The sequence below is a fragment of the Candoia aspera genome, chromosome 2 (assembly GCF_035149785.1).
Source record: "Candoia aspera isolate rCanAsp1 chromosome 2, rCanAsp1.hap2, whole genome shotgun sequence".
NCBI classification, from domain to species: Eukaryota; Metazoa; Chordata; class Lepidosauria; order Squamata; family Boidae; genus Candoia; species Candoia aspera.
Window position 1 is genome coordinate 238975564 of NC_086154.1, and position 14086 is coordinate 238989649.

The 14086-nt window shown below is 40.0% G+C and overlaps 1 protein-coding gene across 1 annotated transcript in view; it reads right to left on the reverse strand.

The window, feature by feature from the left end:
- The window catches only part of ZSWIM6 (zinc finger SWIM-type containing 6), a 107370-nt gene that overhangs the window by 3183 nt on the left and 90101 nt on the right, over positions 1–14086 (reverse strand). The window contains exons 11-13 of the mRNA XM_063295617.1: positions 9989–10146; positions 7052–7215; positions 5642–5723 (exon numbers count right to left, since the gene is read on the reverse strand). Coding sequence (XP_063151687.1) covers positions 5642–5723; positions 7052–7215; positions 9989–10146 — 404 coding nt within the window. The remainder of the gene's footprint in view (positions 1–5641; positions 5724–7051; positions 7216–9988; positions 10147–14086) is intronic.

Below are 14086 nucleotides of genomic sequence, written 5' to 3' on the forward strand. Positions count from 1 at the left end.
GCTCAAAATCAAGTAACAAGTTGAAATAGGCTATTACTATCAAATCTGTGGCTGTCGGAAGCAAAGCAGAATCCCACAAAGTAACCTGAATGGAGAACTTTTTGAATGATTTGGCACTTTTTAGCACTGCAGAGACACAGATGCTGCACCAGCAAAACACACAACATGGTTTTCCTTTCTCTATATAAAGCCAATTTGAAAACAGCAGGGAGGGAAACAATGGGACCAAGTGAGTGACAGAACTACCTGTTAATAACAGGAAATAGTTTGCCCAGCAATTGCTTTTGGCACCTGGGGCAGCAGAGATGGCGACACCTGAAAAGCACTGCCTTTTATGCACTGCACAACATTCTCCAGCCTGCTATGGCATCTGGTAGACTCGCCATCTCTTCCACCCTCTACTCATATTCTGCCCCCTGTTGCCTTAATGCAGTGTTTCTCAACCATGGCAACTTCAAGCTATGTGGACTTCAACTCCCAGAATTCTCCAGCCAGCCATGCTAGTCCACACATCTGAAAGTTGCCAAGGTTGAAAAACTCTGCCTTAATGGAGAGGATGCAGCTGAAATAATTCTGTAAGGACTCCCACTGCATAAAACACCTCAGCCTATCTGTCTGTTATCCCCACAGTGGTGCCTGCAATCCTGATCTCATTCTGCCTAAAACAACAAAAGGAACATGCACTTTAAAAATCAGAATTCAAAGGAGCCTTGCTTCAAAACCCATTCACTCGTTTCTGTGATAATAATAATAATGTTCAGCATCATTCATTTCCTTTCACAATTTTCCTGCAATTTTCATTTTATACTGTTGAAAAACAAAATTGGAGCAGTTTGCTTTTTCCCCCTATGCTAACAGGGGAGTACAAAAAGTTTCACATTTGAAAGAATGGTTTTGATCATTCTGCAAATGTTTCCTTGACACAGTGGTGAGTTAGAAACAGGTATTTTCAGCTTGAAAAAGGGTCTGTTTCAAGCGTGAAACACTTTTGGAATGGTTTGAACAACCTGTTTACATATCCCTGCATGCTGATCAATGGAAGGCATAAATCAGGCTCAAAGCTAAAGTGGGTAACTTCTGGTAGTTTATTTCTCTCCTTGCTATCTCCCCGGCCCCCTTTCCCCCATCCCACACCCTTGATCTCATTATTATATCTATTTCTCACAGACAAGCCTTGACTCTTTATTAATCCTTGGAATACAGAAGCAGGATTATAGGTATTTTTGCATAGTTTATGCAGATCAAAAAATTTGATTGCTTGAAGGTAAACTGTATTTCAGGATGAAATATACATAGCCTGAGTACTTATGAATGTATCTTGCTGGGACACGTGTCAATATACCTTCAGAGGGCCCAGGAGGAAGCAGATTATGTAGACCCTTCCAGTTGGGATTCAGACCGGGGCACTGTACTGAGATGGCTTTGGTTGCACTTGTCATCCATCCTGGATGTCTTGATGGCTTTTGATACCATCGACCAAGGTATCCTTCTGGACTGGCTGAGGGTGCTAGCTGTGAGGGGCATTGTTTTGTGGTGGTTCTCCTCCTTCCTCCAAGGCTGGTTCCAGTTGGTGTTAGTGGAAGCGGTCAAGCCCTAGACCCCTGCTTCATGGGGTGCCTCACGGCTCTACCCTCTCCCTCCTCCTTTTCAATATCTACATAAGCCACTGGGTGAGATCGATTGGTATGGGGTAAGGTAACACTAACATGCGGATGACACCCAGTTATACATCTTTGCCCCGGACATCCAAGTGAGGCTGTCAAGATTTTGTCCCAGTGTCACAGATGCTGTGAATGTCTGGATGGGGAAGAATAGGTTGCGGCTCATGTTATGGGATAAGGGTCCAGGAATTGGACTGCTTCCACCTTTGGTCCTGGATCGGATGGCACTGTGTCCCATTCAGACTTGTGAGCAATCTGGGAGTCTTCCTGGACTCACAGCTTTTGCTCAACAAGCAGACAGCAGCTGTGATAGGGGGGCTTTGCAAAACTGCATCTTGTGTGCCAGTTGTGCTCACTCCTGGACCAGGAGGCCATGCTCATAGTCAGTCTTGCTTTAGTCACCTCCCAACTGGACTACTTCCATGTGCTCTACAAGAGGCTGCCTTTGAAGACCATCAAGAAGCTTCAGCTGGTCCAGAACGGAAACGTGTGGGTAGTTATGGGCACAGCCCATTAAGCCTTTGGGTCACTGCTACTTCATGAGTGTACTGGCTCCCAATAGGCTTCTGTGTGAGATTCAAGGCGCTGGTTACCACCTTTAAAGCCCTACATGGCATAGACTAGGTTATTTGCAGGACTGCCTTCTCCTAAGAACATTTGCCTGCCCCATGTGCTCCCATATAGAAGGTATGTTCCAGGTTCCCTCTGTTAAACTTTGCCATCTTACAGGACTTAGGAAGTGTGCTTTCTCAGTGGCTACCCCTGTGCTCTGGAACAGTCTACACACACACACACACACACACACACACACACACACACCAGACCCCTGATATATGACAGGCCCCAACTATGCTTGCCTTTAGAAAGCTGTTATGGCCTTTTTTCCCCCAAGTATTTGGGTCCAGTTGAATGGAATCCCCTTTTGATTGTTTAATTATTGTGTTCGGTCACCATTTTACATTTTATATGTTGGATTGGGCTTTTTAATGTTATGTGGCTATTTTGGGGGTTTGTTTTTTTGTTGTATGCTGCCTAGAGTCATATTGTTTGAGTTAGCAGCCCCATAAATCCATCAAAACAAACAAACAAACAAACAGGTGAGGTGAGGTGAGGTGAGGTGAGGTGAGGTAAGGTAAAATGAAGCAGGGAACTTGTGACCCTCTAGATGCTGCCAAACTGCAATTACCACCAACATAGTCAATGGACTTTTATGATCTTCACTGACTTCCAGTTCATCTCTGCTCCCAATTCAGGGAGCTGACATTAACCTGTTAAGCCACAGTACCTGAAGGAATACTTCTTCCTGATCTTCCGAAGCATTACTTAAGTTCATCTCCAGAGGCCCTACTCTGGCTGCCGCCCCCACCCCTCCCCCCATGCTGAGGTGGAAAAAATGGCCATACAGTAATGAGTTACTAATTAATTAATTAATTATATTTTATTACCATCCATATCCCCCACTTCAGTGATAGCCGCCTGTCAGCCCTTCAAGATAAGGCAAGATCAAATAACAGGCACGGCAGAAATTCCAAGAATGGTCTCTATTTGTTGTGAGGTAGAATAACAGAACCTTGAAAGCCTGACAGAGTTTATATCTAACCCCTCTTATACCGAAGAAAATCAAGGTGGAGTTATTTTGAGTTTCTTGTTTGCCCTTTCCTCTTTCTCAGAACTTCTTTTCCGGAATTCTCCTCTAACAGCTCACTTATTCCTTCCCCATTTCTGAGGGCAGGGCTACACTCCTTCACAACACCTATTTTGGAATATTCCCCATGAGGAGCATGCCTGCTGCTGATTTTATAGTGTTCTCGGTGGCGGGCAAAGATCCATTTATTCTGCCAGGCATTTTAATCAATTTATACGCTGATGTTTAGACAGTACCTATCTACTGCTGTTTCTATCATTTTAATGTTATGCATTTTGTCTCTTAAGTGCTTCACTATTGGTGTTACTTGTTTATACTGGGTAGCTTACATAAACATATTATTTATTTTACCCCATTATATTGCTTTGGGTTGTTTCTATGAATTGTGAAGTATTTTTCTGTGCATTTTAATTGTCCAAAGTTTTATCAGGCAATTTCCATGTGCTGTCCTGAGAAAAATTGATTTTAAAGAGTGGTGTAATAATTTTAAAAATAATTTAACTAATCTAGCAACCTCAAAAGTGACCAGGCTTCTCCCTCTGTTCAAACCCCAACATGTGAAAGACTGAATTCTCTAACAAATCTGGTAGCTCTTTCCCTGTCTGCCATCAACAGAAAAAGAGCCATTTACAGCCTCGGCCCCAATTTGATTTGCCCCAGTCTACGGGTGACGTTGCATGCTACTACTTTAGACTATACCCCACTTGAAGTTTAAGGCCTCATATAGATGTTGTGAATGACAACAGTTGAAAAACAGAAGACAGTAATAGATTCTCAATCTAGCATTGCACACTGTGCCATTTCTACAAACAAGTACTAGCATCCAATACATTCCCTAAGGAACTGACATCCTTTTACACCATCCCATCCCCCAAATAAAGCAGAACGTGTCTATATTGCACTGAATATAACCCCAACAGGAAAACAGAAATTTGTATCCTGAATGAAATACTTTCGTCTACAGTCACAGCCAGCTTCCCCATTTGAAAGGAGCAGGTTTCTTTAGTGCCCTTTTGTTGTTCTTGTGAGGGTGAACAATGACTGATGGGGTCTATAAATTGAAGCTTATAGGCAGCTTGAGTGCCTCATTATTGCTTGAAATAATTTGCACACATCTGTGCGCTCAGCTAACCACACCCAGAGGTCCTCATTTTACTCATCTGGGCCCTGCTGCATACACATATACACCTTTCTCCTGCCCCACTCAATGTTTTTCCTTCATTTACATAAACAAACACCCCCTCGTTTATTTATAAACTTACTTATCTCTCAAAGGTGATCTCTGCATTACATTACAGCTTCCTTGTGGAAGACACACACACACACACACACACACACACAAATGTACGACAGAACAAAAAAGCAATTTGCTTGCCAATGGTGAACTGAGCAAAACCATTTTTTTTCTTTCTAGTATCTAGAATACAATCTAAGCTTTAATTATAATAGCCAAGACAAGGATACTATTAAATCACCAAATATATCTCCTTTGATATGAAGATTAGGAACAGTAAATCTTAGGGGAAAATGAAATCCTAACAAGCTACCATTTTCCAGCTGCAGATTAATGAATATCAGTAATTCATTTTAGCAAAAGTAGAAACAAAACCTGGACTGATTTGGGGTTTCTTAGAAATTAATGGCAGCTGATGGGTCTAAACAATTATGGCCATTAACAAATTCTAAATATATCAAGAAAAGCAACTGTTAAGTTTTAGATACACTAATACTATGTTCAGAGGTTTGGACTAGTTAGAAACTTCAAGAGTTTATGAAGAATGCAAGAGAACACATCCTTTCTCAAATTTGTTTTGAAAATTTGCCTATTTTGGGGAACACTTCTTGTTCATTAGAAAAGCAGAGACATATCATGAATTCCTCAATACCCTGGGTCCTTCTAACAAATCCAAATAGTATGTTTTAGGTATTGCATTCACACAAAATATGGCAAATAAGTTCTCCTTATATCTAAAGATGCACTGTGGATAACATTTTATACTTTCTGTGAGCTGCATTCCTGGCCATTTGGGCTATCCTAAATAGAAAAGGGACTAGAGAAATTTCCTTCATATACTAGAAAAAAGGCTAGGGTTGAATTTCAGTATACAATGCTACATTTTGTACCCTCAGTTTTTGTGACATTAGTGGGCAGAGGCTGAAACATCAAAACAGGATGTTGTTTGATGTAAAGCTGCTACAGTTTTCTTTGGAAATGTATATGGCATGAATGCAATCAGGAGGAAAAACCATGCAAATTAGTGTGTACCAGAAGTGGTTATGTTGTCTACCACACAAATTAAATCAGGATTCCTCAGAGATCAGTGGCAACACCTACCTACTTCTGTTGCACATGTCACCAACCACCTCACCATTTCCCGACGCCGCCAATTTAACGTTGACAATGTCATGCGCATCACCTATTAAAAAAAGAGGAATATTCCCTTGAGACATTTTTGGTGTTTTAAAATATGTTAGTTTTGAGTAGCCAAGCACATTGTGGTGACTATGCAAAAAAAATTATCCAGAACAGCTGCAAACAATTATATTCATAACCAATGTATCTTATGTTAAGCATCAGCACTACAAAAGAAATGAGGGGAACAAAATACTGCCCTAAATTGTGTACTTCTTTGTACTTTATTCTTTCACTTGAACCCCCTAACACTACCTGGTACTCATTTCCTAGTTATTTCCTGACATGGAATCAAAGCAAATACCACAATTCAGTTTCTAAAAGGTATGAGATGGGGGTATTCTACAATGCTTCACATTCATTTTCCTCTGGCACAATCATAATTTTAATTGCTTTAGATCATCCAGATTGGGAAAGACTCAGAATCTTCTTCACAAAAAAGTAGCATACCCTGGAGCAGTCAATCTTAAATTCTGTTATATCATACATTATTGTTCTAATTTGCTTGTTCTTCCCAGATACCACTTTTATGGCTGCCAGGTGGATGGCTTCTGAATATTTTCCATATTCTGATATAACTGTAAATGTATTTAAAATGTTCTCTTACTTGTGAATTGATATTACAGACACACACATAGATTTAACAACATCCACTGCTATTCATCCATGTTCTCTGTATTAAGTACAATGTCACTTAAATGTCCAAAAGGTGGGATCCAATGAAGCCCGTTCATCAGCAAAACTCCATCCATGACCATTTTCCCCCTGCACTCCCTCCAACTCTGAACAGGACAGTTGTGTGGAGACTCAGAGGTTGAGAAGAATTACTTTCCCATTCCTCCAATGCAGTGTTTCTCAACCACAGCAGCTTTAAGATGTGTGGACTTCAATTCCCAGAATTCCCCAACCAGAATCTTAAAGTTTCTGAGGTTGAGAAACACTATTCTAATGGGAGATGGTGACCAACTAACTGCATTCATTCCTAGTGTTAAGCTTTATTTTATTATACTGCACAGAAGCAGTATCTTACTGTTCTCACATAGGTTAAGATAACTTCAGTTCCAAAGTAGCTATATATATGAATGCATGTCAAAGATTAATTCAAGCAATTATGATTTCTTGCTGCAATATCAGCCAATTCTGACGGGCCTCAAAAGGTAAGCTGTTTTGGACTTGGCTAGTATTTGGACTAATCAGCACCAGGAAACCCCAAAGTTTTAGAGAAATTGAAAAAAACATATTGGAAGAAGGCAATAGCAAACCAGGACTGGATGTGTGTGTGTCTGTGTGTTTCCCTAATTACAGCATTAAAATTGCATTATGGAAAAATACCTGAAGACCCAGCTCCAGAGAGACTTTCAGAAGGGTAATATCTGGCAGACTGTCCATAAGTGTTGCTATTTTAAATGCATCTTGGGCAAGCTTGAAAATGTGTGATGAGGAGTGAATGTTTTTCTGAATAGATTCTAACACTGTTTCAAGCCTTCGAACATCACCTGCAAGAACAGCAAAAACAAGATTAAATGAAACAACTGTGAACGCTACTTTTATGGCAGGAAAGCAAGTTAAGCTGATAGATACTGTAATGTTTATTCTATGTACTTATTTCAGAGATACTGTATCTCATTATGTGCAGCTAGTGGGATCTAGTCCTAAAAGGGAGATGAAATTAGTAATGAGTGAAGAATGTGTACAAAAGGAAAGTAATAGATTTTTTTAAAAAAAGAGGGAAATGATCTTTGCAAATAGATATAAAAGCTTACATAATATAGATCTGTATTTTCAATTTCTAAATGCATACCTATATAAATCTTCCACATATGAAGAAAGTCTATTTGCTTTTAACTATGGTTCTATGACTGTTCATCTATGCCTTCAAACATATACATTCTACCCTGCATGGAAGTGGCATTTGGAAATTTCCTACATCTGAACCTTTTGGTTGGAATCTTCTTCCACCCTAATACACAGACTGAGAAAGACTAATATTACCATTCCTTCTCAGTCAGTGAAGATCACTGCAGAAGGGGCAGGAAATATCTACATAAATACTAACAGTGGTGATAGTATTGACATTTCAGCTAGTTCTTTCACCAGTTAAGTTGTGTCATTATCGTAAGACACAACTTAACTGGCACAAAATGTGCTTGCTAATCAGATGGGAGTGGAGCACAGAGTCCCTGAAGAAGGACCAAGTTAGTTTGTTGTAAATTGTTGTTTGTTGAGGGAGCATCAGTTAAGTTGTGTCTTATGATAATAAGGAGAAAGGAACAGTTTGATCAAGAAAGGCAGCTATACTTTTATATCAAATGTGAGCAAATGTGGATTGCATTTATTTATGTAAAATACTGTTGCAATATTGCCTGATAAGTACTGAAACAGCTCAGAGAAAGTGCTTTCATTCTGGCCAGCTAATACACAGCTTCCATTTTTAAGGATACCATTTTCCATATCCCTGAAAGTGATCCCTGAAAGAGTTCACAGTAGTAATCCTAGTTTACCAGGGAGGCATCATCAGTAGTTGTATTTGATGGATACATTGGTAGACGTTATTAAAGAGGTGAGTATGATTGATCCATCACTGAAGACACAGACTAAATACATGCTTTCTGAAGCATCCTTTGAATGATTTGCACAGCCTTGGTAACAACAATGTAAGATAACCAACACAATGTTACATGAATTAAAAAAAGTATACTTAATTAAAACCAACATCAGCAGATAAAGCAACATAAAGGCCAAAACACATGCCTGAATACAATGCATTTTATTTGGCAGAACAGCAGAGGAAAGCTAGCCTAAACTGCCCTTGCAGGGACTTTCAAATCATCGAAGCAACTATCCAGAAGGCTCTCTACGTGTTCCTGTCAGGTGTAATAGGATATGTGACTCTCATAGTGGCAGGTCCAAGAGAAGTCTCCCTGGATAGATTAAAACTGGGTGGGCTCATAAAAAGGAATGGATTTTTTTAATAGTCCATATCCAAGTTGTGAAGTGATTTATTAATTATAAGCAGCAGTGAATGATGGCCAAAAAAAGAGCTAATAGCCTTTGAAATAATTGGAGGCATGTAACCCTAGAACCAACCTTATTCAATAATCCAATTGATTGTTGTTTGACTAGTTTTGACTGGCTGAAATGTTCAACTACTAAGGAAGTCCTATTTAGAGTGCTTTACAAAACTCCAAAAATGAATTGTAACTAAGGCAGGTGTTACCACAGTAAGATCTAACACCTTTAAGATAGAACAGACTTGGTGCACTGAAAAAAGTGTACAGAAATAATTCAGGGCTGTAGTCAGGAATACATCCAAACTGGAAATTTGAACAACCACACGGTTCGCTTAATGCCTGCAGTGATTTGCTTAACAACCTCCGCAAAAAAGGCCATAAAATTGGGTCAGATTCGCTTAATGACAGCTTTGCTTAGGAACTGAAATTCCAGTCCCAATTGTGGTTGTTAAGTGAGGACTACCTGTAGTTCAGTTTCTATTTTGAGTACCTTTGTACCGACCAAGAACCCTGCAGTCTTGCTGTGATAAGCTGTGCTGCTTGTCAGTAGAAAGGAGGACAGAAAAAATGGTTTCTTCAACATACAGTATTGATCTTTTGACATGCCTATAAACATGCCTTTCTTCAGCTTTGATTGTCTTTTAATGGTTGTTTTTCTTCTGGTATTTGGGTGTTTTTTTTAAAAATTGTGTGTTATGGTTGTTTTTACTGTGTGCTGCCCAGAGTTGTTGCACGGTTCGGCAGCCTTATACATTTCTAAAACAAACAACTGTCAGGAACTAGGTTCCTTTTATTTTAAGCACACATGGTCTGGCCTGGACATTGTGCAAACCCTCACAGCTTTCTTCCTCTGCTCAGAAGCTTCTGCTTTAACTTGTTTCCCCATTTATCTCTTCCCCTGAGTTCACCCCTGCAAACCAGGGCACTCATTTTCAGCTCTGTGATCTGGGAAGAGGAAGCTGAAGCCAGGAGCTACTCACCCTGGTTTAAGGAAACAAGGCAACTACATAGGCCATGACTTATAAGCTATGGGTTTGCTGCCCTATGTGGTAAACCACTTGTCTGATTGAAACACGATAAAAAGCAGTTGAACAGATACGAAACCTTCTAATCTCTCTGGGGCTGCAACAGAAGAGGCAGGAAGGGGGAAGCTGACAAATCGACAATTGTTCACATAATATGTTATGCTGATCAACCAACATACACTAAATTTTAGTCAACTAAAATTTCAGATTGGCTTAAATTGTCAGGATTGTACCTTTGGCTGCTGTTAGCATAGTTGATGCTAATTCACACTGCTGAGATTCAATGTGACTCAGGGTGAACCAACGGGGATACCGGTTTGGAACAACTGAGGCTATGTGATGAGGACGAGACATATCTCCTGTCGGAGCTGTCGATTCCAATACCAGTAACCTGCAAGTAACAAATATATACTCTTACTGATCATGCAAAACTTGTACCCGAGTTGATCACATGAAAGATTTTCCTCCTACAGAAACTCAGCAATATCCAAAGGCCATAGTTTGACCATTTCAGCTTTTTTAAAACTTACCACACTTAAAATAACATGGTTTCTCCCAATATATGGGAAGGGAAAAGTGTGAGCCTAATGGTCATTCTTACATCAACAAATAATTATTTGTTATTATAGATGAACCAAGTACAACATTTATTTTTCCTCTACAACTGATTAAATTCATTCACTTGACATGGAAAAACCCTGAACTTCTGTACATCGAATTTCCTTGATATATTTTGAACAGCAATGTTTCTACCAAGTATGTGCATAAATAAGCGACAAACCAGGGAAACTGTAGAATTGTAGTACAGGTAGTCCTCAGTTAATGGTCATTCATTCAGTGACCATTCGAAATTACGATGGCACTGAATGAGGAGACTTATGGCTGTTCCTTATGGCTGCTGCGTGTTGTGCCTAACAACTGCATGAGATTCACCTAATGACTGCAACTGGAACCGCTGGAACAGCAATTGTAAGTCTGTATGGACATGTGATGTCCTACTTTATGACCACATTGCTTAGTGATGGAGTTCCTGGTCCCAATTACCACTGTTAACCGAGGACTACCTGTACTGCTACTGTAAGCTTTTCTTCACATGCATCTAAGTGCAATATAAACATGCCTTGGCAACCTCTTTTTTCCACTATGTCCCCATAACACTGCCTTCCCCACACCTGAGGCAGCACTGTCATTAGATGTTCCAGAATTAAATAGCATTTTCCCCCTCATCCCACCAAAGTTTTTGGTCTGGAAACAATCTAACACACCTCACTGATCATTCTGTTGGTGGGGCAATCAGATGACATACACCCCCCTGAGACGAGATGGTGGCATCAGCCTGGCACTTACTGGCCATGTTCGGTTGGTGTGGGCATTCTCACTCCTCTTCAGCTCCTGGGCGTAGTTTTCCAGGACCATTCTACTCTGAGCAGTTCTTTAAAACCAGGCTTTCCTCCAGTACCTTCCAGGTCTTCAAGCCAATCCCCAGCTCAGACTGACCAACCATGAGAAAGGAAGAGAGGGATGCACAGTGAAGTGGGAGAGAGAAAGGGGTCTCCCTCTCTGTTCTGCTTCATAGTGCACCTCTCCCTGACTTTGTCTGCTGTAGTTCAGGCTGGGGTTGGTGGTGGTAGCATTCTTCTGGAATAGCACTGAAGCCATGCCCCAAAGAAATCTGATTATCAGATGAGAGCTGGGCTTCTTTGGAGCATGGGTTGGATGCTGTGGCACTATTCCAGAACAGCACTGTTCTGAAAGAGCACAAGTTTTGAAACACAGCTAAATCTACCAGTCTAGACATCTGACCAACCTTGCCTTCTCCCTAGCTCATGTAAAAAGTGACAGGAGGACATTCTCCCACTGGCTGGTGATGTCTGATAGGAGGGAAGAGAACAAAGTTGGAGGAGGTCTCTAATCTCTATGCTTAATGTGCCCTATATATAAGGAGAGCCCCTGTTGGCACTGTGCTTGTTGCAGGATAAGAATCATCAATGGGGACATCACATTTTATACTGGAAAAGTTTTCTGCCAGCTCAAGGGCAGGTGGCCATAAGGAACAGCCCTATACTGAACAAGCTACATAATATACGTTAAACTCAATTTGACCATAACATAATAGTAGGGCCTTTATACAACAAATCCTCTGAAATATTTTGTTTCTCCTTTGCTTCCTATTCATATTGTGCACTAGGAAAAGCAGGCAATTGTCAACACACACAGACACACACTTAAGGTATGTGAAGGTAAACCTAACATACTTCTAAATGAGATTGTGATTAGAGAACTGGAATGTGAATTATACTCTTAATAGTTAATGATATATTGACCCAGTTCTGGATTGCTTTTTTTCTGTTCAGTAACTATGATATTTGCAACCAGATCCTCTCCATTATTTTTTAAGAAGCAAGTATCACTAAATATAATGGGGTTCACCGCCAATGAAATGTGCATAAGATTGCAACCTGTAAAGATTGATATATTTACATGAAGTCTGTTTACAATAGTATGCTGATATTATTCCTATAAACTATTTATTACAAAAGTGGTATCAGACTGAACCTGTGTTTTGTTTCTCAACTGGCAGAAAATACCATGCATGTTGGTACCTAAATGCAGAAATTCTGATTTTCATCTATTAGTAAGTTTGAATTATTATTTGAGAGAAACAAAGGCATTTATTATTTTTGTATTTATAAACAATCTGATAAAATATTTTTATTGCTAAGATATATATTATGTTTTTAAAATAAGTCATTCTAGTTTTATAAAACTGGAATTGCATATATTTATATTTTTCTTAAAATTCACAAATCTATATATTTGTTTATATTTAAGACTTTTCTGTGCAAAGGGTGCATCTCTTCTGCAAAACTATGTACTGAGCACCCAGATTTTCAAAGGCATGGGAGGACAGTATGTATGCAAAGCCACCTCAGAGTATGGACAGACATCATCTCAACAACCTTTGCATTCCACCATAGCTATTATTAGAGAAATCAATCCCAACAATTGCACTGGAACTTTAACTGCTATTTAGTCAAAAGAGTTGTGATGCTAAACAATATTGTTATATCAAACAAATATTGGTTTAAAATCTTAAAATACAGACTACTGTAAGAGAGCAAGGACAAGCAGCCATTCACTAGCTTTATTTTACTTGCAGAGGCAAAACTTCTATCAAAAGTAATTCCATGCAAGATGAAAAATAAACATGAGGGCAAACCTACATTCAGATAGTGGTTTAAAGAGATAGTACAGCTGTACAGAAATAGTTGCCTTTAGCTGATAGGTTATTTCTATCCCTCCTACAGGCCTATTATTAGAAGGGACTACACTGTAATCTACTTGAATGAAAATAGGATGGCGCATTTTTGTTTTTCGCACATGAACTCCTTACCATGATAATTCAGAGCAGCTTCAGGATTTGAAAGGTCAAAAGTGATGATACAGGGCACTTCCAGACAACCAGCCTTCCTATTGCTCAAGCTGTCTGATTTCACAGTGAAAATGCAGCAAGGCTTGACTGTTTTTCCCCCTCCTATTTAATATCACTAGGACACTACAAGAGCAGGTGTGTTTACTTTGTGAATCCACCACACTCACTGAGAACTGACAGCCTATCTGAGTTTACTCTTCCTGGCAGGCTGGTAAAAAAAGCCTAGCCCTCCCACTCAGTTTCACACCAGAACACCAATTCCTTCCTCCTTCATAAACATGTTTTAGAAACTGCAGGCATTTCTGGTGTTCATCAGAGTGGTAAGTCACCAGATGCCTTATCCTGTCTACTGCGGTTCTTCTACCACCCCTGACTTCCTGACATAGGGCTGAGAACCAGGAGCCAGAAGCCAGGAGGAGCCAGGCATCCTTGCCAATGACTGTCCTGTAAAACACAACCCCATACCACAGCTCTGCTTCTGCAGCGACACACAATGCCTAAAAACAGAAGTACTGTACCCTGTTTACAACAAGCCTCATAACTGCAGCAGGAAGAAATCAGGCAAAAGGCACTTAGCAAGCACTGAGCAACAGTCAGATAATCAGTAGGGGGTTCAGTTCACATTAAACTTGCCCCTACAATCCTATCTGGAAGAATCCAATGAAGATCAGCTGGAAAAGGAACGAATAAGCCGTTTGTGCTTGTCTGGGGGAGGGCATCACCGTCATTTGCACTGATCTCTACAACTGGCAATAGAACTTTTAGTTATTCAGACAACAGGTTTTGAAAAATAGCCACAACACTCACTTGGATGGACCCAAGCCTCTCCATTCAACTGAGATTATCAGAAAAACTCTAGAAGACCTTTCTCCATCTAGGGCTCTCCAGACGTCTCTTT